Source organism: Symphodus melops, assembly GCF_947650265.1.
Source record: "Symphodus melops genome assembly, chromosome: 11".
Classification (NCBI taxonomy): Eukaryota; Metazoa; Chordata; class Actinopteri; order Labriformes; family Labridae; genus Symphodus; species Symphodus melops.
Genome location: NC_136701.1, coordinates 12,788,769 through 12,815,241, shown reverse-complemented (window position 1 = coordinate 12,815,241; position 26,473 = coordinate 12,788,769). Strand labels below are relative to the sequence as shown.

The 26,473-nt window shown below is 41.0% G+C and overlaps 1 protein-coding gene across 1 annotated transcript in view; it reads left to right on the top strand.

The window, feature by feature from the left end:
* Positions 1 to 26,473, top strand: part of lhfpl7 (LHFPL tetraspan subfamily member 7) — a 109,788-nt gene that overhangs the window by 12,871 nt on the left and 70,444 nt on the right. Inside the window, exon 2 of the mRNA XM_079355578.1 lies at positions 18,485 to 18,623. Coding sequence (XP_079211704.1) covers positions 18,485 to 18,623 — 139 coding nt within the window. The remainder of the gene's footprint in view (positions 1 to 18,484; positions 18,624 to 26,473) is intronic.

Here is a 26,473-nt window from a genome sequence, read left to right as displayed (position 1 = left end):
AAAGCAGTAAAGGGGAGCTTAATCAAACCTAACTAAAGAAGAATACAATACAAAGCAGATCTAACCAGAGATTTAAAAAGAGGAAACAGACTATAAGACTACATGACCTAAAACATCCTAAATTGTAAACATTTTTATTCTATTTTATTCTCTGAATAGATTGGTATCATTAAGCATGAAAAGTGCAGAACTTCTCAGTAAATATACAAACAATCATAAAAATATGCTCGACGTGTTTTTATATAGATTTAGATGGACAACAGCATGTATTATAATGCTCTAACTATATTGATTCAGATAAAAACAACCCTTCTTGCCTATAAACCAGCTTACTGGGAAACATATATCCCTCAATAAAAAGTTAATTTTCTGCTCTGCAACATGCAGCCGATGTGCTGATGTTCAGCTCTACCTGGGGAAATGAACAAAACAAAGGTATATATGAGAAAACCCAGTTCACGAAACACAAATTCAGACCTATGAACACGTTATTTAAGTGAAGTCTCTCATAGGCAACTAGAAAAATCTTCCTCGATTTATTAGTTACTCTCATTAGTGCGTCAATATTTAACGATATATAATCATAATCAAACAGCATAGCTTCCAGCTGACCATGCCTGTAAAACTCCCGTTCTGCAGCAGAGACACATCACTGTTATTCTGTGAGCTGTTTTAATTCCAAGACTTATGGTGCTTTTGTGCATTTTGTAATTCAGAAGTAAAGAAAAAAAGAATAATTTGTGGTTAAACACAAGTTGACATATTAATTTGCTTACCCAGCAGGCCACAGTGAATTGCCTTGCTAATAAGCGACCTACTGTGTAATGATAAACTGTCATTGAGTTAGATGAAGCAGCTCAGCAGCATGTTGTTGACCAGTTGCATCACCTTTTTTTCCCGGAGCCTCTATTGGCTCTGATTGCTGAACTCCTCAACATGCAACACCAGCTGTTTCTGCCTCTCTTTTTATGAAACTGATGCAACCGGGATCCAAACCTGGTAACACACGCTATTGATTAACCCTGAAGATGGGCTTTCTTCTTAATTTGTGTGAGAGGAAAAACATCTCTGCCTAATTTGAGAAACAAAGGTATGAATAGAAACCACAGATGTGTAGCTGGACTAAAGATTGTAATTAGAACTTTGAAATATTGGCCCATAGCTGCATGTTGATTTTGGAGGTCAGATTGTTCCCTTTAATCTGAGCCCAACATGGCCCAGTCTGACTCACTGTCTCACTGATGAAATAAGGCTGAGTGGTGCAGGCAGAGATAGTAGCATTTCCAGTTGCTACAGTACAGTATGTATGAATAATGAAATTTGCTCTTGGGAGCAGCGGTAGTGCAGATCATGCATAAATGCAGGAGCAAGCTGGGCTGTGTGAGGTTTGGAGTATGCGAGAGCTGCAGGACGGCGTCCTCTGAAGCCCACACGCTCCCTCAAACCTCTCTATTACAGGTGGAGGAGGGGGCGGGGCCACCGTGAAACAGTGCTAGACCTTTAAATTGGGGGATGGTCTGCTCTTATAATGAAGCCTGCAACTGCTATAAATATTGCATCCAATTTCTGAAAAAAAGGAAAAAAAAGCACAGTAAATGACTTCTGTTCTTTGTCATCTGGGAACAGCCTTGCAGTTCAAACTGGGTTGCTTAAAGTAGCTCACTCTTAAGAACACGCTCTCCTTTAAAAATCACTGATTGGATCACTTTTCAGCCTAATTAGACTCTTCGTCTCATCTTTTAAACAACGTGCAAATACACATTATCTCCCTAATGAAATTAAGTGTTCTCTCTTTGTAAGCTAACCGATAAACACACTTACAGTATACTTAGCTCTGTTGCTCTGATGAAGCTTGACTTATTCAGGTTAACATCATGTGTACCATGTATTTAGGCTCAAATGAGCCTCTCAATCCTCATCCGGTATAATTTGGTTGTAAAAGCTCTGCGGCTGTATTGAGTTGTTAATCCTGGATGAAGCTGAAAACAGCAGTGCTTTCAGGAATAAAAGAATCACAAGAAGAGAGTCATTGATCATAAGCTCTCCTATCAGTGGTGATTCGATGTTGCGATGCATTAACAGCATGCCTAACGTGTATTGTGTGGTCTACAGAGTTTACACTGTTTTTACACCCCCATACACCTGAAGCTGTAGGAACTGAATGTGTTTCTGTGACTGACAGGAGGTTCTCCTATGGGAGAGCGAAGGTCTTTGAAGTCATAACAATAGCATGCTGCAGCTAATGCATGCTGGGAAATCTTCCAGAATATTAGCTAATTAGAAAGTTTTACATGCACCTATTGTTAAGAGTCAATTAAATATCGGTTAAAAAGATTGTACATTGAATTTAATTTAACAAGCTGTCAATGAGTTAGCTTTCGATGTGCTGGCAGGGAGACGTCGCTACTTTTAAACAGAGAAAGGATAAATGTCGACATGCTTTACGCTAAGCAAAGAAAATCGACTTAGCGTCAACTAAGATCAAATATAAACTGTATTATTCATATTATTAACATTTTCCTGGATCTAAAACAAAGTGTTCCTGTGAAAGTAGAATGTAGTATATTTACTGTTGTAAAATCTGAGCCGCTAACAAACATTAAGATGTTTACAAAAAAAGGAGGATGGAACTTTTAAACTGATTTAAATGAGTGTGCTTCACAGGTATCTATGTAGCCTGTTTGTTGTGTAACAAGAAACCATGATTACCGTATGACTTTTAGAAATGTCTGATGCAATGTTGTCATAGATGTTTCAGGTATTTTTAAACTCTATAGCCTAGAAAACTCTACCAGGCTTGACCAGACCCCAGCCTGTGCCATCGTAATATTTACAGTCTACATATAGCAGCCATTGGGACGGCCCTTTATAATCAGAGTCATCTCAGCTACGTCTGTATGTGGTGTTGGTAATGGTTCTTCTTCGTCTTTTCCCTGTGATGCTGATTGACCTTAACAATTCTTTTGAGCTCATAGTCTTTCTCCTTTCTTTCTTCCCATGGGACAGTGAGCTCAACATACATGACTTCATGAGCCTTACAGCAGCACAGTGTCTGGATGCAGCGTAGTGTCAGTGATGCGACGAGGAAACTGCAGCTGCTTACCAGGGTTTGCTCTCAATGTAGCAGTCCATGGCAGTAAAGAGCAGTCTGTTTGTTCCTGACTGGCTCCGTCTTCCCGCTGATGTTGAGGATATTGCAGATGTTCTCAGAAGTTGTCCTACATGCTGCCGTCGGTGGCGTTCCTGTTCCCCAGGCTTCATGTCAGATCATCAGAAGCCAGAACTTAGTGCAAATATTGGATTAAAGACACAGTTTAGAGAGTACAAGGGACATTTTCTGTGAGCTGTTCAAGTGAGATTTCTTACTTCACACCTCATCTGTTACATTTCCAGAGGTGGGTGGAGGATTTTATTGTTGGGACTTGTTTCATGCAGTTTGTTTTCCTCCAAACAAAGAGGACTAATGTGCGTCAGAGTGGATTCATTTCCACTGATGAAGTCACACTGTATGTAGGCTGTAGTGTTAAATTGCCAGTGTGAGAGGGTTCAGTTATTGCATTTTCATTTTGAAAAGGCGCAACGCTCCTCCCTTCATCTCCCCCACATCGCCTCCACATTACTCCCCCCCCCCTCCCATCCTCTTCTCACTTTTTTTTCCCTTTTTGCTCTTACAGTGCTGTCGGTTTTGATGTAAAAAGATCAATCATCATTCCTGGATTGGACATCTTTACGTGCCAGTGTCTCTCTATGGTTTGTTGTGATGCCAAACATTCGCTGATGCTACTGATCAAACGTGCTTATCGCCTCAGTCTTCCGTCCCCCCCCCCCCTTTTTTTTTTTTTTTTTTTGGGACTTATTCTGCCCTTCTTTCCAAATTAACACCGTTCTTGAAAACTGCTTCTAATTAGCGTCCTTCTTTTGAAAGCCAAGAGACAAAACAAGACAAATTCCAAGGCTGATGTCTTCTGAAGAGTCTCATGGGGGGAGGGGGGATGGGGGGGGGGGAAGAGTTCGAACACAAAAGTATCAGTTGCTCTATAATTCAATTACAGCGTCTTATAGAGGGGAAAGAAAGGAAGGAAACTTTGCCTGAGGTCATTCTCTTTTGACTACCCATCAGCCCCCACCACCAGCACCACCACCACAGCAGCCTGCAGTATGATGTGCTGAATAAAAACCTTGGTTGGACCGTGAGGATGTCATCATTAAACCAGGCTGTGAGGGATCCCATACACTTCAAAAACAGCTGTTTGATCCTCCTATCTGATCTGATCGCCTTTTGTGATCTATTATGAACGAGAGGAGGGAGAGTAGGGCGCTTTTAAGAACTTTCTGGTTAGTTGCAGTTTTTTTTTTTTATCTTCTTGCCTGAACCTCAACCTGACAGCCCCTCCCCCTCCCCGAGTCTTTTCCAGAACATCAACTTTTTTAATTGAGAGCAGAGAGATAAGAGAAAGAAGCACGGGCTTGTGTATTGATGCTTTGCCCCCTCGCTCCCCTTCCTCTGTGAATATGATAACTCTGATCTGAAGCTGTTCGGAGGCAGTAGGAGAAATAATGATGATGATTTGGAGGTGTACAAAACCTCTGCAGCTATCTGAAGCATGTATTCCCCTCGTTCAGATGAGTCCGTATATCTGGAAAGTAGTTTTTTTTTCCCTCTCCGAAGGTAGAACAACAACTTGGAGATTCGGATGTTTCTTTCACTTTACATGTGGGATTTGGAGAGCCCCGTTCTACAGACACGCAGAACGGATCCTTTAAATACCTTTAGAAACGAAAATGTAAGTAGATTATAGGGATCATCCTGACAACGTGAGGCAATGAACTCGTTGCAGATGCAAAATTCTGCAAAGTCTTTGGTGATTATGTTCTTTCATGGTGACTTCATGCACACAGAGGGGTAGCGAGGCCTGGATAGGATACCCCCCCCAACTCAGTATAGACACTGGTGGTGTTGGTGGTGGTAGAAGAACAGGACGCAGGATGTGACGAGGAGTGGGTTTCTGAGGCTGTGTCTGAACTCTGCTGAACTGGAATGGAGGTGACTGGTGCAGAGGAGAGTCGCAGTGATTGCACTGAAATGACAAACTGATAGCGGGAGAGAGAGAGAGAGAGAGAGAGAGAGAGAGAGAGAGAGAGAGAGACAGAGAGATTTGAAAGTTTGACAGCAGCAGGATGATTGGTCGAGAGAGGTTTTGGCCAAATCTGGTTGGATTATTACTGAAATAGTTCACACCCAAAATCAGCGGATCAGCAGAGCGGGGAGGTGATGAAAGTGACAGAGAGGGAGTGACTAAGTTGAATGAAGAGCAGTGAATGAATGTGTGAGGGAGAATACAACCAGTCTTCCTGCTTGAACTAACGCAGAGCTCCATGAGTGGGTGCTGAATCGTCAACAAAGATTTATTTGTTATGTGTTTTTATTGTTGAGACAGGACAGTGTTGGAAATTATACTGATATTTTGTGTACGTGTGTGTGTGTGTGTGCGCGTGTGTGTGTGTGTGGGCCCCATTTTCCAAAAAGCACCACCTGATGAAGACTGTCAAATTAAAATATTGTGATTCTTCCTGCGGTGGAATCGAGGTAGTGTGCAGGCACCTCTTGTTTCTCTTGCAGCTGTTGATTTTCCATGCTGACAAACTCCACGTCACGCTCAACGAAAACACGGCAGACAAGAACAAACACTGGGTTTAACTTCGGAGACTTGAAGTAATACACTCATTATATTCGCAATTTGTAATGTTGTACCCATCTGTTGCTGTCCACTGAGGGTGACCTTCATCAGTGCTAAGCAACAGAAAAAAAAAACACGTCTTCTGTTCTCCCTTCGTTTTGTTCCCACATTTAGACTTAAAGCTCATTAACACACTAAAGTCAAAATGACGTACCGTGTTGGTAACATCCGTGAAGCAAATATCTGCTTCATGGGAAAAGAGTGAACAATACTGTGTGTGTGTGTGTGTGTGTGTGTGTGTGTGTGTGTGTGTGTGTGTGTGTGTGTGTGTGTGTGTGTGTGTGTGTGTGTGTGTGTGTGTGTGTGTGTGTGTGTGTGTGTGTGTGTGTGTGTGTGTGTGTGTGTGTGTGTGTGTGTGTGTGTGTGTGTGTGTGTGTGTGTGTGGGCAGGTGGTGCTTAGCGCTGCCAGATGGACTCTTGATCATTTTTCGTACAATTTTTGATTAACCCATAAAGTGAACCCATTATATAATCCCTCATCATCATCACTGCACCGCACAGGGAGTTTGCGTCCCTCAAAGTTTCTGTTTCGTCGTTGTGCGTGCGTTTCGGTGGGTCTGCGGCGCATCAGGTTCAAAGGGAGAGATTTCTCTCAGAACAGTGTGCCCAAAATAGAAGCTTTTCCCTGCGTCCTATAGCTCTCCATAACCGTCTCTTTCTCGTGAGTCATTGTCTGCGCGGCTCCACCTGAGGGTTTCATAAAGATGATTCTCCTCTGGGATGATAGCAGCCTGCATCTATTTCCTCTCCCTGCATCCCGATGCTGATCTGAAACCGGAGCGCTGCTTTCTGTCTCTCTGCAGCGGTTCAGGGACTTGCGCCTCACTGAAGTCTTTTGGCAGGTTGGCAACGACCCGAGGCGGTTTACATTCATACAACTTCTTCTCATAGAGACTGAGACTTCTCTTTTTCTAAATGGCCTTTTTGAAAATGGAGAATGTGATGGAACCTAAGTGCTTTTATTTAGTAACAAAAAAAAAAAAAACCCACAGTAATTTCTCTCTTGAGTAATCCTTTAAACTGCAATTGTGAACGTTTAAACCTTTATTATTGATATTGGCTGCACATCAAAAGCTGAAAAAAGAATAAAACTACCTGTAACGAGTCCTTTGGGGAGAATTGCAGCACTGGAAAAGCTGAATCTGCTTGGAAACAATATTTGGAATACCTTCAGAAAGATGGGAAATGATAAAACTACACCATTACCACGCTGCCAAGAATTCTGAATAATTCAGACTCCCATATGTGTACCCAGAATAAGACCATATATGATACATTTCACTGAATGTCAGTCAGGTAGTACAGAGTCAGTGAATAGTTCACACTGACAGAGTGTATCTTCATCTCATTGATTAACAGTTATTTGTGTTTATTCATCACATCAGAGTCCAGTAGTGAAGTCTCTCTGGTCTCCAGGTGTCAAAGCAGGTGGTCTCTAGCAGCCTGGCACATACTGTTGTTCCAGTGTAGCTGGCCTGGCACATACTGGAAACAGGCCAGCTACACCCAGCTACACTGGACTGCTCTGGACAGGCTGGATTCACCTGCTTAAACCACGTTCTTATCGACCAATCTGTGGTGCTGTCACACAAAACCCTTAAAAAGTTCCTGAAGTTTCCGCACTGTGGCAGCTAAGATGATTGACCATCATTATCATCACCTTTGGACTTTTATATAGAATCATTTTTGTTTAATAAATCAACTAAAGTTATATGACGGATTTTATTTTTTAAGTTGAATGAGTCACAAGTACAGTAAAATACACATTAGGCTTTCGACAAACGCGAACAGCCAAATTGTCCACTCTGACTTAACCCAGAATTTTTCCAGCGAGCCCCCCCGGTGAATTCAGGATGAGTGAAGTCGGGGTGAGCTGATGTGGGAATGCAGGAAGAAATATTCAGGAAAACCGGGGAGGTGTGTTGTTACGTTCATATCTTGCAACTAGCGCTTGACCATAGACTGTAAGCATGTGAGCACTGTGATCTCAATGCCTGTATTCACACTACTTCATTTTGAATACTTCAAACTACACATAGCAATAATATAAAGGCAAAAAAAAAGCCAGTATAGCATTGAACTCTGTTGCTTTGTCCAGCTCTTCCACGTTTGCCCCCCCCCCCCCCCCCCCCCCCCCCCCCCCCCCCCACACACACACACACACACACACACACACACACACACACCCCAAACCCTCTTCTGTCTGCTGCGGGGTGCATGCGTGAATAAGCAACTCAGGAAGATTTAAGGGTGAGGGTGACATTCCTACAGCGTCTGGTGACTCTGAAACAACTTCCTGCTCTGGGCTGTGATCCAAATCCAACATACATACACACCACAGAATGCATATTCCTTACAGAGAGCCAGCTTAAGGTGTCTCATACTGTATGTGGGACTTTCTCAGTTGATTAATGGTCACTTTTAGTATGCTGTGTGTGTGTGTGTGTGTGTGTGTGTGTGTGTGTGTGTGTGTGTGTGTGTGTGTGTGTGTGTGTGTGTGTGTGTGTGTGTGTGTGTGTGTGTGTGTGTGTGTGTGTGTGTGTGTGTGTGTGTGTGTGTGTGTGTGTGTGTGTGAAAGTGACACCAACTGTGTTGTTATTGAACATGACACCTTGGACTGAACACCACATTAAAGCATTGCTGTGCAGCAGGGAGCGTCCTGTGTGGCTCCCTGAGAGAAAAGCACGGACAATGAGCAGCTTTCTACTGTTACTGTGTGTCTTGGCTCTTACTGGACTTAGATCAGAGATATTATCATCGACTCTATAAAGCTGTAGAGTCACCACACACAGAATAAAACCATGTGAAATATCTCAAATGAATTGTATTGCAGGCAGTAGAAGATGTAGACATCAGAACATGCATCATCAGCATCGCTCAGTCGCTCAGTAATGCAGAAAGTTGGCTTTTCAGACTTTGCGACATTAAGAAAAAGTGCTGAAATGTACAAAAAAAACAGCCCTTTAGAGCACAGGCTCTAAATTATTTAAGCATTGCATTTTTAAATGATTAATTTTAATGTCAGTGCTTTGATAAAAATTCGTCATATCTCCCTCTGCATTAGTTTGACCTTATCCATACCAGCCTATTGTTAAGAAATACAGTATTCAGGTTTTCCCATCTGACTTCATTTTATTCTCTAAATTCCAGCAGCGCTTAAACGACATTTGCTAAAAGATGACTTCTGTTTTTTTAAGAAAAAAGAAGAAGAAAAGAATCAAAGAAAATACAATGTGGATTTATTTTAAGAATTCCTTCTGCACACTGAGTTTTGTACTTGGAGCTTTTCTAAGTGATACCATGAAGGAATGAGCTAAAAAAAAACAAAAAAAAAAACAGAATTATTTCTATCACAGAAACCACAAAATTCTGACAAATTGATGATATAAAAGGCTCTGAGTTAAAATCAGCAGCAGGATTGATCCAAACATTGAGACCACACAACTATTTAAAAAATGTGTTACTGCTAGTGTTTGCTGGCCTGTGTGAAGCTGCGAAGAGAGTGAAAGTAAGTGTGAGGACTTGCAAAAGGCTGCTAGAATACACAGCTCTCTTTTTTTCCTAGAGGACAGAAAAATATCAACAGACAGAATAATAAAATGTACTGCTCTCTCATCTGCCTGTATTTCTAACACTCAGAATCATCGATCGATCGAGAGAGAGAGAGAGAGTCCCCATGTGTGCCAATTCTGATCTGATTGGCCGCCCGTTCTGCTCTCGTAATTGTTCAGTCGTTCAGTTTCTCGGGTATGCCCCGCCCCTTTTACCTTATAGACTGGCATCGTGATAACGTATTTTTGTAGGCCGACCCGAAAGAAATGGCGCCGGTGGTTCCTATGAGAATTCACCTGTGGGATTTTTGCATTGGATTTTGGACCTCTCTGTGTCTTCTTACATCCTTCTGTTCCCTGTTTCTTCAGTGTTCCATGTTTTACTTTGTAGTTCTCAGTATTTCCTGCCTCTCTGTGTTTCCCTCCTGTCTTGATTACCCTGATTAGTCTCACCTTACTCATTCGTCTCACCTGTGTCTGATTACCCCATGTCTATTTAGTCTCAGTGTTTCTTCTCCTTCGTGTCACTTCATTGAGTGTTTTGTGCCTCGGGTCCTCCTCCTCTGTTTTTCAACCCATGATCGTGACAGAGGTAGGACTTTGACAATTTTGCAAATAGATGTGCTTAAACATACACAAGACACCTGGGAAACACACAAAACAGCAGAACCTCTGGATCTTTATGGATGTAATGTGTAGTGTGTGGAATAAATATGTAAGTGGATTTGGATCGTTGGGACAGTCGAATCATTTGTCTGTGGTCTGACAGACGCAGATGGGCGCAGCTGTGGTAAAATCTATGCACACATGCAGATGGGCCGTCACTGCAGCTCTGTCATCCCTCAGACAGCGGGTCAGGGGTTCGACATAAGTACTTGCACCCCCAGTTCCTGCAGTTGTTTGTCTGCCGTGTCCTTTGGCAATTCACTTAACCCAAAGCTGCTCCAGCTGCTTCGTTGGTGTGTGAATGTGTATGAATGGGAAAAGAAATACTGACAGACACGTAAAACAACAGCCTCCTCCATCAGTGTGTGAATGGGTCGGTGTGACCTGTGGTGTGAAAGTGCTTTGAGTAGTCAGAAGACTAGAAAAGCGCTATTCAAGCTCAAATTGTATAAATCATCATATTAAAAGATCGACTGGTCCCATACCATGAAAAGGTGAAATTAAGTGTTCATAATGATATTGCGTTTAGATATGAAAGTAACATTATTGGCCGCGATACTGAGATATTTTTTTTATTTCTCAAGCCCTTGTTTAATGTATTGATTTGGCCTCCAGGCCATGTCGTCATGTTTCCAATGGTTTGGGGGTATTTGGGAAGAACCCAAACACAGACTGACACTGGCAGATTGGTGCAGAAGAGATCAATGATTTAAAGCTGAAAAGATTTCTTCCAGGCAGTGACTGGATAGTTGGAACACAGGTAGCAGGTGTTTTGCTGGTAGGTAAACAGTTAGAAGAACTGAAACCAAAAAAAAAAAAAAAAAAGGGAAAAAACAATAAATAACAACACTACAAGGACAGTGGCAACAAAAGTGAGCTGCGACTAAAAGGAAACAGTTAGGCCTCTGAGGATTGATGCTGATGAGCTCAATGCAGAAAGTTGAGCAGGGAAGGTCAGACAACTGCGACGCTAATTAGAACTGTGAACATGTGTTTGGAACGGATAGAAACTTTAATGGTACCTGATGGAGGTAACCAGATGTACAGACTCGAACAACAGAGGCACGTTTGAACAACAAGACAATTCAACGTGCTTCACACAAGACATTAAAAGCGTCGTCATCTTACAAGATCGTGATAAGTCTCCTTCAAACGCTTTTATAATGTGTGCCTTCCGTCACTTCTAGTACCATAGATTTACTCTTATAAGAAAATCAGACGGGAGGGTGATGTTATTCTGCTTTGACAACATCACTATAGTTACCTGGGCTACTTTCAGTCACATGGCCGAGAGCTTTCTCACTCGGCCATTGAAATCATAGATGAATGCCTGATGTGTGGAGAGTCTTGGATAGTGTGAAACATAGACCAGAAAAATGGCCAAAGCCAACATGTTGTTGAATGGAGAGCAAAAGAGCCATGGAGATCACAGCCAGGTCTTACATATACCCGGGGATACTGGTCAGGTTTTCTAAGGTGGGCAAAGACCCCCACCTACCAGGACACAGAAGAGACAAACCAAGTGAGAGAAAAGGGGAAACCACAAAGCAGAAAGGCTGTAACACAGTCTGGAGTGAAGGCATCCTCCTCACTTGTATGCTTACATTGAGTTGGCTCTGTGTGTGTTTGTCCGGTTTGTGTGTGTGTGTGTGTGTGTGTGTGTGTGTGTGTGTGTGTTTGCGAAGGAGCAGGGAGTGCTCCCATGTCCCCCTAAGTGCTCCTGAATGTCACATCCTATCTGCAGCCTGTCCCCGAGGCACAAATGGACACTCCATCCACTTGTCAGGTGATTAATCTCAGCTCTTCTCTCTCCCTCATCTCCTCTCCATCTCCCATTCACTCTCTAGACATACAGCTTCGTCAGCCATTCACAGCACTGTCACACACACCATACACACACTTATCCCTCTTCTGGTCTCCTCCCAGTGAGGATCAATGAGAGAGACGGATGTATTATTCAGCGCATTCATTTAGAAGTGGGGGGTGTTCTTTTTGTGTTTGCGCTCTGGCAGGATTATTAGGATTTCTGCGAGAGATGATGAAGTAACAGGACAGGCAGAAAGAGGTAAAGTAGAGGGGAAGAGAAGCAGTTTAGAGAGAATGGACTGATTTCCTTGTGTGAGGAGGAGGAGGAGGAGGAAGAGGAGGGAGCTGTCGCCCCCTCTGCTGGTTCAGAGACTTTCAGGGAGTTTGTGCTACACTGCTAACAGGCTCCTAGAGGCAGAGCGCGTCAGGGCTGATGTTTCACTGTGACCGCTGAGCTCTCACTCTGCTGAATGCTGATGAATGGCAGCAGGATGAGTCAGCATCTCCTGTTGACCTTTACATGTTACATGGGTTGCCTTGCAAAACTTAAGTAAAAGGAAATAGTCTGAGACGACCAAGTACCATGTCTGTTCAACGTCTCTTCGAACTATTTTTGTACTCTCCCTGTTCAGCAAAATGGCCTTGTGGGTAATGTATGCCTGTTAGCGGGTCTGACCATTTTGAGATAGAAAGCACATCTAATGCTGCTGTGTGAGACCCTGAATCCACCAGATTCTCAGATGCATCGAGTTTCATTAGAATACTTGTTTTGCTACAAGTCGTACAGTGGAAACAACTGGGACAGTACAAAGATCATTTGTTGTGTTACCATTTAGTACCATAATACAAATTACATGTATGAAATACTGATATGCCATACATGAATTAAAAACACATTTACTTCTGTTGTTTCACAAAGTCTTATTTCAGCATCGCCAAATTTGACTTTTCAAGTTGTTGTTCAGACTTGAGGACTTTTCATGTGAGCTTGAACTGAGTTGAGATATCACTTTTTAGATCCAGCAATACGCAGAGTTGTGAAGTTACAGTAAAAGGGTTCCTTTTCTGGGAAAAGTTGACAATATAAGGTATTTCAGTCCATTTTCTGATGACACAAAAAAAAAATTACAAGTACATAAATCCATAAATGTCATGTGTGCTGACTGCTGACCAGTTGAACTTGGAGCCACATTTCACTTTATAAATGTTTAGGGAACAAACACTAAGCAAAAGCTATTAAGCACTTTTGCATCATGCCTTGCTCTCGCTTTACCATCTGCACTATGTAAAGGTGAAGCTTGTAAAAATGCTTAGTGGTGAGTTATTTCTGTCGAGGGTCACGGCTGAGCTCTCACTGTTTCCTCTCAGTGCTTCTGAACTCCTCGACAGGAGAATTCCTCCGTTTTCCTCAGAACATCACTGAGACATTTGGCCCCTCAGTCCAGTCCTGAAAAGTCAAAGTGTGTTTAATGAGACATGCCTTGCCATATCCATCTTGTAACTCCCAATTGAGGAGACAATGAAATTTTATTGGCCCGTACAGTGCAATCTCTGACTTCCTTAATGTAATTGGAAGTCAAAGAGTCCCCTTCAGACCGTCCCTTTATTACACAAACCAGCTGGATGGAGGTTTTTTTGTATTACTGCAGTTATTGGTCTCCATTGGGGTCAGGATGTGGACCATTTATTATGGGAAACCAATGAAATTTTCTTTATGATGGAGCTTTGTGTATCAGTACCTTTAGCTCTCAGTGTTTATCAGCATTGTAACATGGATATATTAAAGGCTGCTCCAGGCTTGTTACTAATACTGTGGGATTAAAGGGTTCTCTTGAGCCGAGTTTGACAGGTCCTGTCAATATTAATGACTTTGGTAATATATTAGTTGTGTCTTTATGTCTCAGCACACCTTAAGTCTCAATATCCTGAGATGATTACCTTCCAAATCAAGTTTTCAGACTGCAGCAAAAAGCAAAAGAAAGAGATTAAGAAACATCTGCCTGGTGCTGTCGTCTCTGCCAAATTAAGAACTTTTATTTCCCTCCTCAATTTTCCACTCTTTCAATCCCACGCTTTCTCTCCGTCTGCAGCTGTTCCAGCGGCTCAACCAGTTATTAACACATAATTACAATCTATTTAGGAAGCATCACTGAGAGGACCCGTGCTGTTAGCAGCTCATTTGCTACTAAATTAACTTGTGCTCAGGGCGACACCGCTACATTCGAGGAGAAAAAAGGGGCATCCGATATTTCTGTATTGTCTGTGAGTAAAAGTGGTCGTAATTGAGTTTTTTTTTCTCTCCAGAATACAGGACACAGTGTACAGAGTTGATTAATTGGGGCAGCATTAATTAAAATGTTGGTTAGCTTCTGTAGAAATAGCTGTGTAGCGCTCTAATACTCTTTTTTTTTTTTTTTAGTCTCTTGGGCGATGTTTAAATGGCACACAAAATGCCATGTGTATAAATCTATTAGTGCTCGCAGATAATTAAGTGCCTGAAAATGGACAGAATACACATAAAGAGATTTACAGCTTATATGTGGAAATACTAGAATACTAAGATTTACAACCATTACCACAACATTTTCCTTCTTTTTTTTACTCTCAAGTTGTCAAGTATTTTTATTCCAATGGTTGTTATCGGACTTAATTCGGCTGACTGCGACATTAAACAGTGTCTTTTATTGTTTAGGGAGAGCATACCTTATATAAAAGAACATGGCTCCCCTCCCCCTTGTCAAGCCCCACTCCTATATGAGATATGATGTACCTTTAATGTGTCATAGTGAATTGGGAACAGCAGGGTGGGAGGTATAGGCTGCACACTGGGAGCCCACGAGGCACGCCAAGATCAAGCAGCACAGAGAAACGAGACTTTCCTCTGCATACATGAATATCATTTTAGGCTGAGAGGAAGAAGAACAAAGAGCACTGGAGATAATGACTTCTCTGTATCTTCAAGTGTGCTGCTGTGTCTTCTGTGTCCCTTTTGTAGAGGTTCAAAAACAACTAAAACACGCAGCTGTGGCAGGAGTAGCATCCAGAGATAAGAGTTCTTGTTGGCAACATGTTTTTTCTGTAGAGGTTCCATCCTTGCTATGTTACATTAAAGCGGCTATTAACATTATCATTACATGCAGCATATAATTGTATGGCCACTTGTATTAGCAATCATTCGGATCAATTTAGTTTTTTTTCCATACACATGAAAAGCTAATCTTTTTCTCGTACCCTCTCACCATATATATTCAGTGGCAGCATAGTTTAAGACAGGAAATAAAAAAGATGTGGAGCCACTTGTATTTAAGTTTGTATTTTAAATTGTGACTTCAGACATCTTCTCACTGAGTCTTAGATCAGGCTGAGGAGATTTGAATGTTGCCCCTCAGCTGTGTTACTTCATCATAATAATAATAATGCAGGTCGACTTTGATACTGATTTGTTAAGTGCTCAAAGACTCATAAAAGAAACAAAACAGTGAAAACAGTAACTCGAAGAGATAATGTAAGAGAAGGAGGATGAGAACACAGTTTGTTAGTGCTTGAAGTCAATGTTGTCTCCACTCTCTCAACACAGTGTCTTCCAAATCTTATTACTTTCAGATAAAGGTGATAGTATAACATGGCCAACCCACATGGTGCATTCACTTCTTTTGCTCTATTTTATTTTTAAAAACCTAGTTTTAACTAGCATCATGCTGCTTTCTAATGTCAGTTTGGTTACCAATGATTGTTGATGATTGTTGAATTGTTAGTAGAAAAGCAAAAGTAGAAAGATCGTTCCTTTGTGTCTCTATCTGTGCCTGATACCGTCTGACAAACTACTGTCTGCTGTCTGACATGGCCAGAACTTTATTTTCCTTTTAATTGAACTCCATTCAGTTTTGTAGTTCATTTTTGTCCAATTAAGACAAATATAGTAAATCACAATTACCTCTTGACTCAAAGGGCTTCGCCGTCTTTAAAGGACATACCAGAGTTGTGTTTAATGTGTTACACCTGAATTTAAGATATTTCTATATAGGCATAAAGGGTTGTTTAGTTTTGTTAGGTACCAAGTCAAAGTGAAAGTCGAATGAAAGTTTTGGCAGCACTGAATTCAGTAAGACATTCACATCCTTCTGGGACATTGAAACTCGATTTTGATAGAAATATTTCATTTGCATTTATACATTTCAGTTTCTTCATGAATCTGTCTGGCTGCGGCTGACTCATCCATTAGTTAACCTCCAAGCATCCATCAGAATATGAACAGTGTGACCTGAAAATGTAATGGTAGATGATTAAGTAATGATCATTGTCCTGAATAAAAATGACATGAATTGGATCAAATTAAAGTTCATGTTACTCAAATGATTCACAATAAAACTACTTTCCCAAAGGGCTTGTTCTCATTCTGCACATGCTCTTCCTTTGCCTGATCGCTGTGGTCAAGGTGCCCTTGTGCAAGGCACTTGGCTCCCTACAGTTCCCAAGGAGCTGATCTGTAACCCAGATGTGGCTCTGTGTTAGCACGAGGACCTTTGTGATAAAGAACACGTTCGTTAATGGAGAAATAAAGGTCAAAAGAATAACTATGATCATTGCCACCAACATCACGGCACTTAAGTATTTCCCTGCTCCCATTTCTGCCAAACATCCAGAACCAGCTAATTAAATTTCCAGTCAGGCATAGAAATCTCAACTGCTTTCATCGTTCCTCTGTCCATGTCAGTCACATCAGGGACATGCATAATGACATGCGTTTCAGGGCTGCATTTCCCCCTTTGAATGTAAGACATTTCTCTAAAATCACTCTCGCCTGTATGCTAAACACTAATGTGACGCTGTGTTCTGATTTAATGTTTGCACTGTATGTACTCCTCATATATGTAAAAAAACAAATAAAACAAAAAAAACAACAACAACCTCCAAATCCGCTTACTCTCTCTACCTGCCTCTCTGCTTCCTGTATCGATGGAGCTTCAATCCAATAAGTTTCAAATTCAACTTCAACATACTCTTTGAGAACAAAAAAGCTGACAAGTTGCAAGCAGACGCCTCATCTCCTCAAAGTTGGAACTGTTATACTGTACATGTATGTCTGATTTGTAAAGTTTCAAACATTTTATCTCGTAACCTTGGTTTTTAATGATTTACATCCTGGATCGATTTAAGTCACAATTATGTTTATGCAATATCCCTTTTTCCTGGGATAACATCAATTACTAAATGGAATTTGTCTTCAGATTACGAATTTTGTGAAGCTGTATCATATGCAGGGTTGATGATGTTGCATTAAAAAGTGTCAATGCTGTTGTGTTTGTTTGAGGACAACAGCAGGGGGCTATAAACGTCACCCTGGGGTGCTCCCATGTTATGGATAAGGAGGATTAAAGTCTGAGACCTACTGTATGTCTGTCCTCCTACTTGAGATGTCATAACCAAGCAGACTTCACATAGACGCACAAGTTGTGGGAACCCAACGCCCACCCAACAACCAATCAGCCACAGACGCACTCCCTCGGGGCTAATGTACAGTACAGCTTTGAACTTCGCTGCCACTCGTTCTAGGAATGCACTCTTTGCCAGGAGTCACTCTGAACAGTGGATATCCAGTCAAAACACAAACACCACATTACTAGCACATTTGTTCTTCCTAACAATGAGAGAATAACACATTCTATTTGCTTGTTCATATATACTGGCGTAGAACATTTTTTACTGTCAACGTGCAACATAAAAAGTGGGGAATCATTTTGTGTGATGTGTGTGTTGTGCTTTCTGCCCCCAGTTTGCCCCTGTGTGTGTGTTATAAAGCGGAGGTGTAATGAGTAGAGACAGTGCCCTGTTGTTTAGCCATGAAGAGTTGTTTTCCAGCTGGCAGTGCCATTAACCTGTGAGGAGGATTAATTGTGAGGTTACACAATCTGACCTCACCAAAAATACGGGTTTTTAAAGCTTTGGGGAGCATTTTGAAATGTTTGTCAGGAATGTTTACACGTACACACATTCGTTTTGAGGTTCTTGACAGAACAAGTAGCTTTGCCCTGAAGTAAAATTTGCTACCCGATCCCGACACTGCAGTTTTAACTTCCTGTCCCTTCAACGATCCAAAACCCCAATTAACTTATGGATTAAAACAGCAAAGATCCCTCGGGTCTGCGCAGTCCACATCAGGAAATGATTGTCGATTTGAAGCAGACACTCACAGTTATGGAAAGGTAAATTACACTTTTAGGTAATATTTGATACATTTCCTTTTACTGTTCCTCCTCAACCCTGTGCACACTGTACTACATAAGTTACATTCGCAACAATGCTGTCAATCCTGTCCTCATGCCCTCTTTTGATAAAGTTAGATCACTTGTTAAACTAAGTTTATCAAAAAAACAAAACAATAAACACAAACCATCACAATAAGAGCTAACTTAACAGACCAAGGGAAGTTACATTGGGTCTGCACTGGGACTGAACCGGCAACCTCTGGAACCATCTGCTTCCAAACCCAAGTCCATAGACTGAGCGATTGACTCCCCTCTGATGTGTTCATTAATTTAAAGTTAAGGTATTATTACCTTTTTTTTGCAGAAACATTTTAAGCTCCTTCTTTGGCTTTACTTTTCGGGGTCTATCATGCATCCATCTTTTTGTACAGTCTATTGTATATGATGCAATCTAATGTTCTGGTTCTGTTTTGGTAAATGAGCTGAACTAAAATTCTTCTGTCTTTCTATTTCTCAGACTAGTGCGGTGCTGTGTTCAGGAGGCTGTGCTCTGCTGGCAGTCAGCTCCCTGTTGGCAATCATCACAATCTTCCTGCCCAGTGGAGGATGCGAGAGGAGGATCTGCACTCTGGCTGGATACATGCAGATGGCAGCAGGTCGGTCAAACACTGAATTCACGCACAGGCAAAGCAGTACACTCATACAAGACAGGGACGGGGATTGAGGAAATCCTTATTAGATTCTTGATTTAGATTTAAGAGCTGCATCTGTATAAAACTCATCATTCCAGCCTCTTGTATTCTCCTTGTGCCTTTAACCTGAAGCCGTCCTTCACTTTCCAATCTTTCACCATTAAAGTCACTCTGCAACAAGCACTGATTTCGCTTCTACTACCATATTGAAAAAAAAAAAAGTAGCTGACTTTGTACCCTGTGACTCACAAAAAAAAAAGAACAAAGAAAACAACTCGAGGACCACTGCTGCTAGGAAACTAGTGTCTGCATAACACTTGTAGGGGTGAACCTGAGAGGACAGATTTAGAGCGTGCTGTAAAAAGACAATTATGGCTGCTTAACACAGGTCATTGGTTCAGGGCTACACGTGACTTATCAGACTGTCTCTTTCACTCAAACACAGAAGTAGTCTCGTAAACAAAGTGCAGTCGTGTCAGCGGCTGGTCTTTAAAAACCCATAACACAGCACGGCTCATGTCACTGCTCAGTACAGACCTTCACACTCTCGCCCTGTGCATCGGAGCGTTTTAGAGGCAGGTGCTTCAAATGATTTTCTGTTGTAATGTGAGTAGATACAGTATCGTGCGCTTCAGTAACAGCAGGACATTTATTATAATGAATTCAATGTTTAATACTGCAATACTGTAAATCAGGACCCTTATTGAGCTCTCTAACTGCAGATTTACACTGGACAGTATTAAATGACACGACACAATGTAGTTGACAAACTATCATTCAGCAAATGAAACTTGCAACAACTTAGAAAGATAATATGTAAGCTTTATAAAAATACAAATTTAATATATATAACTAGTAATTCTGAAGCTTACTAGTGAGGACGACAAAGTTTAACCGTGTTGTAGACTCGGTGAATGTGCCTAGTATAAGACATACTACCACACCACATCAAGAATACCTGTATAGAAATAGTTAATGCCCACGTATGTATGAATTTCTTTCCAAAACAACAGTGGAAAAAAAAAAAAGGTTTTTATATCTACTATCATAAAAAAAGTGAAAAGTAAAGAAAAACCCTTCCATTAGTAGGTGTGCCCTAGATACAGTAGCTATATCACATAATACAGTATAATGTATTATTGATTATACTGTTACTGTTGAGTGTCCAGACTTTTGACTGGTAGTATATACATATCTTATCTGACACACAATTTTGAGAAGTGCTGTGCGTGCTTAGTATTTTTCATGTCTTGCTTTTTTCCTGCCTCTTCTGAAGCCCCTCTGCCTCCTCTGATTGCATTTTTATTAAGTTACTCTGAAGTCTCTTCATCTACCCACTCTGCTCTTCAGGGTGACTGAGCCTCAAACCTTTAATCGTTATTTTTCCCCATTTATTTAGCGGCAGCAGCGATTACATAGCCTTGTGAATCCTTGAGAATATTGAGTAGCTAATTTAAATCCCTGCATGTGGCATTTAACTTAGCGTAATGAGAGGCCTGATTCACTGGGCAGGTTAAATCTTTAGTGACAAACCTGGAGCTTTTCATAGAGCAGAGTTAATGTTGTGTTCAAAGTGGAGTTTGTTGCTACAGTCCAACTACTCTGTCTGACCCCAGAATCACATGAAGGCTGCTTCTGGAAAATGAGAAGGAGTCTGTGTTAAAGCAAGCGTGCTGAGAGTCCTCCAAATGTGTGTGTGCATCCCTGGCCAGTGTACTAAAGAGAGTGTGTGTGTTTTATAGTGACAGTTTTGCTGAATGACAATGTGAAGAAACTTGGAGCTAAGCTTTTGTTTAGTGTGTGTGTGTGTGTGAGTGTGAGTGCGTGCGTGCGTGCGTGCGCGCGCGCGTGCGCATGTGTGTGCGCACGTACGTTTAACGGACTAAAGATTTTCAGTGCGTCTTTGTGTGTTTCCACACATGAAACTGAAAGTTGTCACATGGATAGAAAAAAGAAGCGAAAGTCCTGCAAAACTAAGGACATGTTGATGATCATAACTTCTTTCAAGGACTTGGAATAACGTTTAAGACCAGAGGGTTATAGTCAGTATTGAAGATTTTAACGCTTTATTTTTCAGAATAACAGACTCCTCAATCCAGACTGTTTTGTTTAAATCAGTATAATACTCTCATGTGGAATACCATAGTGGTTTGTTGCATTTAGGCATTTTAGAGATGAATTGTGTTGGTGTAAGTCGGCAGGCTGAAGCTTCATGTGATGACTTGGCCCAATATCAGCACCATGGACAGAGTCAAAATTCAAAACGCTCCATTTCAAACATGTGACACATACTGTACATGTCTAATGACATCTGAAAATACTCTGGGATTGATGATCAATTAACTACAAAAAAAAAAAGTTAAGTTACATTGAAAAGTCAATCATTCATGTATGTTGTTGATTGCAAAAATGAAAAAAATATTGCTCTTTTAAAAGTCTGGGTCTGGAGGAAGTTGATTCTATTCAGGTTTTCTTTAGAAAGAAAAACAAAAAGGACAAAAGTGACCTGATCTTAGATAAACAATAAAAGTTTCAACTTTTAAACATCTGGGTTTTTTCTTTCCAACAACAAAACAGAGATCCATTTACTCAATCAGAGTATCAAACACTCGTTTAACGGTGTCCATAACAATTATCTTACTCTTCTGAAATCTGCTGAGATCACTGTGTTTCATATCAGCAAGTGGAATTTCCCACACCACACTGTTTGTAAGAAGCACGCTGGACAATTAGGTTGCCCTTTGAGGCATCAACATCTAATGGTGATAAGGGTAGAATGAAGTGAAATTAAGTCAAGTCTTTAGATTTTGACACAAAAAAGGTCACCAGTTAGAGCTGGGAAGTTGTCAGCTGCAGTCTCGCAGGATTTGTAAATGTGCGTGTGTGTGTGTGTGTGCGTGCATGTGTGTATTGCTAATCCCTGTGCATGTGTTTGTTGAAAATGTGAATTCTAAACGGGTAACAGCATCTCAGAATTCTGCATCCTTCAGTATGTTTTCCGTAGACATCTCTGACCTCTTCTATCACTACCTCTCTCCTGAAATGTGTCAGATTGACAGATATAACACTCAGACTGAACTCAGAGAAACACAGCAACAAACAAAGGCTGAATCACTGTCTCCTCTAAACTGTCGTCATTTGCATCCCACCTCCACAACACTTAGTGTTTCCATTTACAGCATCATCCTCGACATCACCTCTGCTATTACTCAGCTGCTAGGTTAAAGGAACAAACCGGTAATGTTTGTGCACTCATGTCAACATCTCTGTCAAGTCCTGCTCTATAAACGCACACATTTCCAGGGCATGATCGAACCAGGAAAAAAAAAAAAAAAAAAAAAAAGGTTCTTTCTTTTTTTTCGGTAAACCTGCCCTGCTTTCTTCTCTCTCTCTTTCTTTCTCAGCGGTGTGCTCCCGTGGGTGATGTCCAGAATTAGATGCGAACTTGCTAACCCTCCCCTGGTTCGGCTCAGCGCTCCATCCAGTGGTTCAGCTGCTGAGCTCTGCCTCCATCAATGTTTTATGCCCTGAGAGAGCGAGAGAGAGAGAGACAGAGAGAGAGAGAGAGAGAGAGAGGCAGTACATTTGTGTGTGTTCAGGCGGGGAGCCTTTTCTCCTATCATGCATATTTCATCGACCCCTTCTTCTTAGTGGTCAGGATCCATCGGATTGGACGGCTCTTTGGTCTGGCGGTGTGTATTTGTCTGTAGAATGAGCAATTAAGGAGTCAAACACTTTGCAAGGTAATGAAAGGAAAAGAAACACGAATGCAGTCTAATTTAAAGCACACCCATATTCATCTTTATTCTACATTTTCTATATACTACATTTTCCTCACATTCATCCGCTGACAGAAGAAGCTGAGCTACATTTAGGTTTTCTTTTTGGAACATCGCCCAGGCAGATTTTCTCTTTGCAGTTTTCTGTTCGGGGCTGCAGACATGTCACACCCGGCTGAGTATACAAGCACACACTGCACATATATGCTTAATCTCAGCTGTTCTCCTGAAGGGTTATGGCCCTATTAAACATATGGAGAGAATTTGCATCATGTGCTTGTAAGAAAATATGCAGGAGAGTTTATCTGTTGCACTGATTGCCTGTTGTTGTTTTTTTTGGCTTTTTATTGATTCTCCTGCCAGTGAGTAGTATTTAAAAAGAAAAGGGTGTTTGTGTGAAACTGTTTCTTTGGGAGTTTCCCGAGTTGGTATTTTTTTTTTATTTCTGACAAAGATGCATTGGAAATTATTTGATGTGCTGCACTATGAATTCTTTTTTTTTCCCCCCAAGGTGCCTTGCGGAGCTGCTTGCACTGCAGGAGACTCTCAATCCAGTTAAAGATTTAAGGAAAAAAGAACAACAGTTAAATAAGTATTTTTTTTTGTTAAGCATTTTGTAAAGAGAACTATCAAGGGGAACAAAACATCATTTTGCATCAGAGAATAAAGACTTTGTTGTTTTTTTCAGGCATTGTAATTGTCTTGCTATTTCAAGTAATACTGAAAGTAAAACGAGTTCTATTTGACTGATTTGAAGATTCACCGAATGGAATAATCTTTTTGTCTAGAGCATTTGAAAAAGCTAACTACTATTGCAATTTCCCAAAATGTAAAGCCCACTGTGAGGACACCAGTATGAGTGTTTTCCAAAACTTTTCATGAAGTTTCATACACTTCACTGTCAAGCCTGGGCTGATAATCAATATCTAACAAGATCAACTGACTAATGCTAAGGGTCCCATGAGTGAAGACTAACATTGAGAAAACAGCCTTTACCTTCTGTCCTGGAACACAATACAAAACGCACTGAGACCACAAGTGCACATGTTATTAACTATAGTTGTCTGCTTTGCTGCTCATTATTCCTGTTTTATGCTCTTTGTATTTATTCTTGTTTTGTTTGATCTCTATTGTTTCATCTTTTAACTGTACTCTCGACATCATTGTAAATGGAGTCCTGCCCTCAATGATTCCTCGAGAATAAATAACGGTAAATGAAATGAAATGAAGCAGGAAATCCTTTAACTGAAATGTAAATGACAATATCTACTGACTTCATAAGTCATCAATGCATTTCTTTGAATTAAAAAAAAAAGATGATTGATTAATTGACTACTACTACTTAAACTTTAAATAAAAGCCCATTCCAATGACAGGCCAAGTCCCTTTGACTATCTTGGTGTTATTGAACATTTTGGCTAATAGAGCCAGCTCTCAATTAGAGAGCACTCCACATTTCAACATTTGTCCAAGAAACACATAATGATAGACGTATGCATACCAGAAGGTTGGCATACTGTCTTAAAAAGCAAGGTGGATTTTTTTGAATTGCAATGTTATTGATGTCTTTACAATTTCATCTCTCTCTCTTTCTCATCTTTGTTTGTTTAAACATAATGAAAGGCCTGAAAGTGAATAAAAGCTTAGGCTTTTGATTCAAGTTTCATGTCAACTGTTAGTCTGCGGCTCAAACTCCAAGCTTGAATTGTGACATATCGGCTCTTTGGAAGTCATCCACTGGTTTAAACACTGTCAGTAAGAACTACTGTGGCTCATTTTTCTGATATCTGTAGAGATCTTAAAATTACTCAGAGTATTTTATTTCAGCCACAGGACTTGATCTAAATCAGAAGCGTGACTCTTTGACTGCTCTTGGCACTGAGTGAACACATTTTGCAGCCACAGCAGAATGAATGAAAAACGCCTCTATAAAGGAATGTTATCACTTGCTCTCTTGTGGACCAAGATTTGAGCTGAAAAAAGGTTTTTAAATTTTCAGCTAAACTGGATCCAACCCCGACAGCATGAGCTGAATATCGCCCATTAAAGGGCAACTCTGTGAAGCTGTGCTTCCTTATCTGCATTCCATCATCCTTCAGAGTTTTGAGCCTGACTCCAGCTGCTCAGCAAAGGAAGGACACTGTGTGTTTCCCATGTGTTCCCCTAACACACACACACACACACACACACACACACACACACACACACACACACACACACTGACATCGTGTTGCATTGTGCTGATGCTGAGGAAGCCCGGCCTGCTGTGTCAGCGCTCCCATGAGTGAAGCTTCTATGCAGATGTGCTCTGAAGCATGGGGATGAAAACAGGAAGATTCTTTGATCAAACCACCTGCTGTGTTATTTCAGTGCTGCTGTTGCCGCCGGTAACCATATGGTACCTTTGCCAGCTGTCAATCACCTCTTTGATACAGCTGAATGCATTTTTCCATATCAGGCTGACACACTCAGTAGAATGCATCCTGCCAAGATTTAAATCATGCATCCAGTGACTTGTCCTTTTTTTAAAGTGTGGGTACACTCGGGTTTAAAAACAGGGCTGGTCTACAGCTCATGTCTTTATTGGTACATTGTGAACAGGGCAAGATTTAGTTTGACTCATCTGTTTTCATTATGTTAAGGACATCATTTTTAATAATTTAGTTTCATTCAGGCTGTGGTGGATCTGAAGGTGGGTGTGTTGTAGCTGTTTGCCTGGACCTCTTAACCTGTTGCTAGATTGACCAAAAAAAAGAGTTTGGGATTGTATTTCCAAGTAAAAACAGACATAGCCTCTGAGAGCAAAGCCACATGTTTTGGGGCTCCTGTAGAAGCCGCTGGTTATTAAGATAAAGGGATGACGGATTAAGTGAAGATATGTTTTCATAGACACATAAAATAACTACATGTTCTTTAGATGGCAGCTGATGAGTTCCTGTGTTGTGTTATGGCCAACTTCCCCTCTGTGCAGACAGAGAATGCTTTCTTAAATGTTATTGGATATTTTTACAGAGACTACAAATACAAACCTGAACATTTCTGGACATTTCTACATAATATTTATCGTTTTATGTTTAATGTGAATGATGTTGATTGTTGTCTTTTTTTGGCTGCAGCAATTGGGTGAAGAGCCGAAGACAAATGTTTCACTTAGTGAGACAATCAAGTTAATCTTGATATTGATTTCAGCCACCGAAAATCTTGGCCATCTGTATTCACACGCAGAGATTCCACAGAATATTGATGAAGTTTAATGCAGAACAAGCGATACGCAGGATGTGGATCAGGGTTTACATGAAGACTAACAACCTCGCCCCGAGATCTGATGTGTTGTGAAAGTCCTTCTTTGTTTGAATCGATCTGAAAGGCTAATGAAAGAAAGCCAATTGTTTGTAGTTTTGAAGGCTGATATTAGAGGATCAGAGTGAAGGGAAGTGAAGTGATGATTGCCAAGGAGATCTGAAATGTTGCTGAAAGTAAGGACAGTATGTATTTATCAGAACCTTGTTATTCACTTTGAGTTTAAAGGAAGACGTTGGAGGATTGGTAAAACAGGTAGGACAGGAACATCTGATTTATGCGATACGTCTAAGCTGATAAAGGCTCTCTGACATAATGGTAGAAGGTCATATAATGGTCAAAGATGAAACAAAGATTCTGAGCGTCTTAGTCTGCGTGAGAGAGCAAACATCACTATATCACTGTTTGATTATCTCTGCCATCTTTCAGCTCCCCCCGGCTCCCTCCAGGCACAAAGATGTAGCCGCTAACGTCCAGTTTTCTCCTTCTCTGTGTGATGGGAGCAGCTGCAGGTCAAGTGTTGAGCGTTGTTTTGAATTGTTTTGGAGCCGTTCACTTCTGCTCCGCCCTGCAGGCACCTTCCTGAGACTATGTGCTGTAAATCCATGCTTCAAATTCCGACCTGTTACGCCTCCAATTTCCATCCAATTCTCTTTCATCCCTTTAACTCATCATCATCATCATCTTCTTCTTCTTCTTCTTGCAAACTATATCCTACATGCTCATCACAATCAG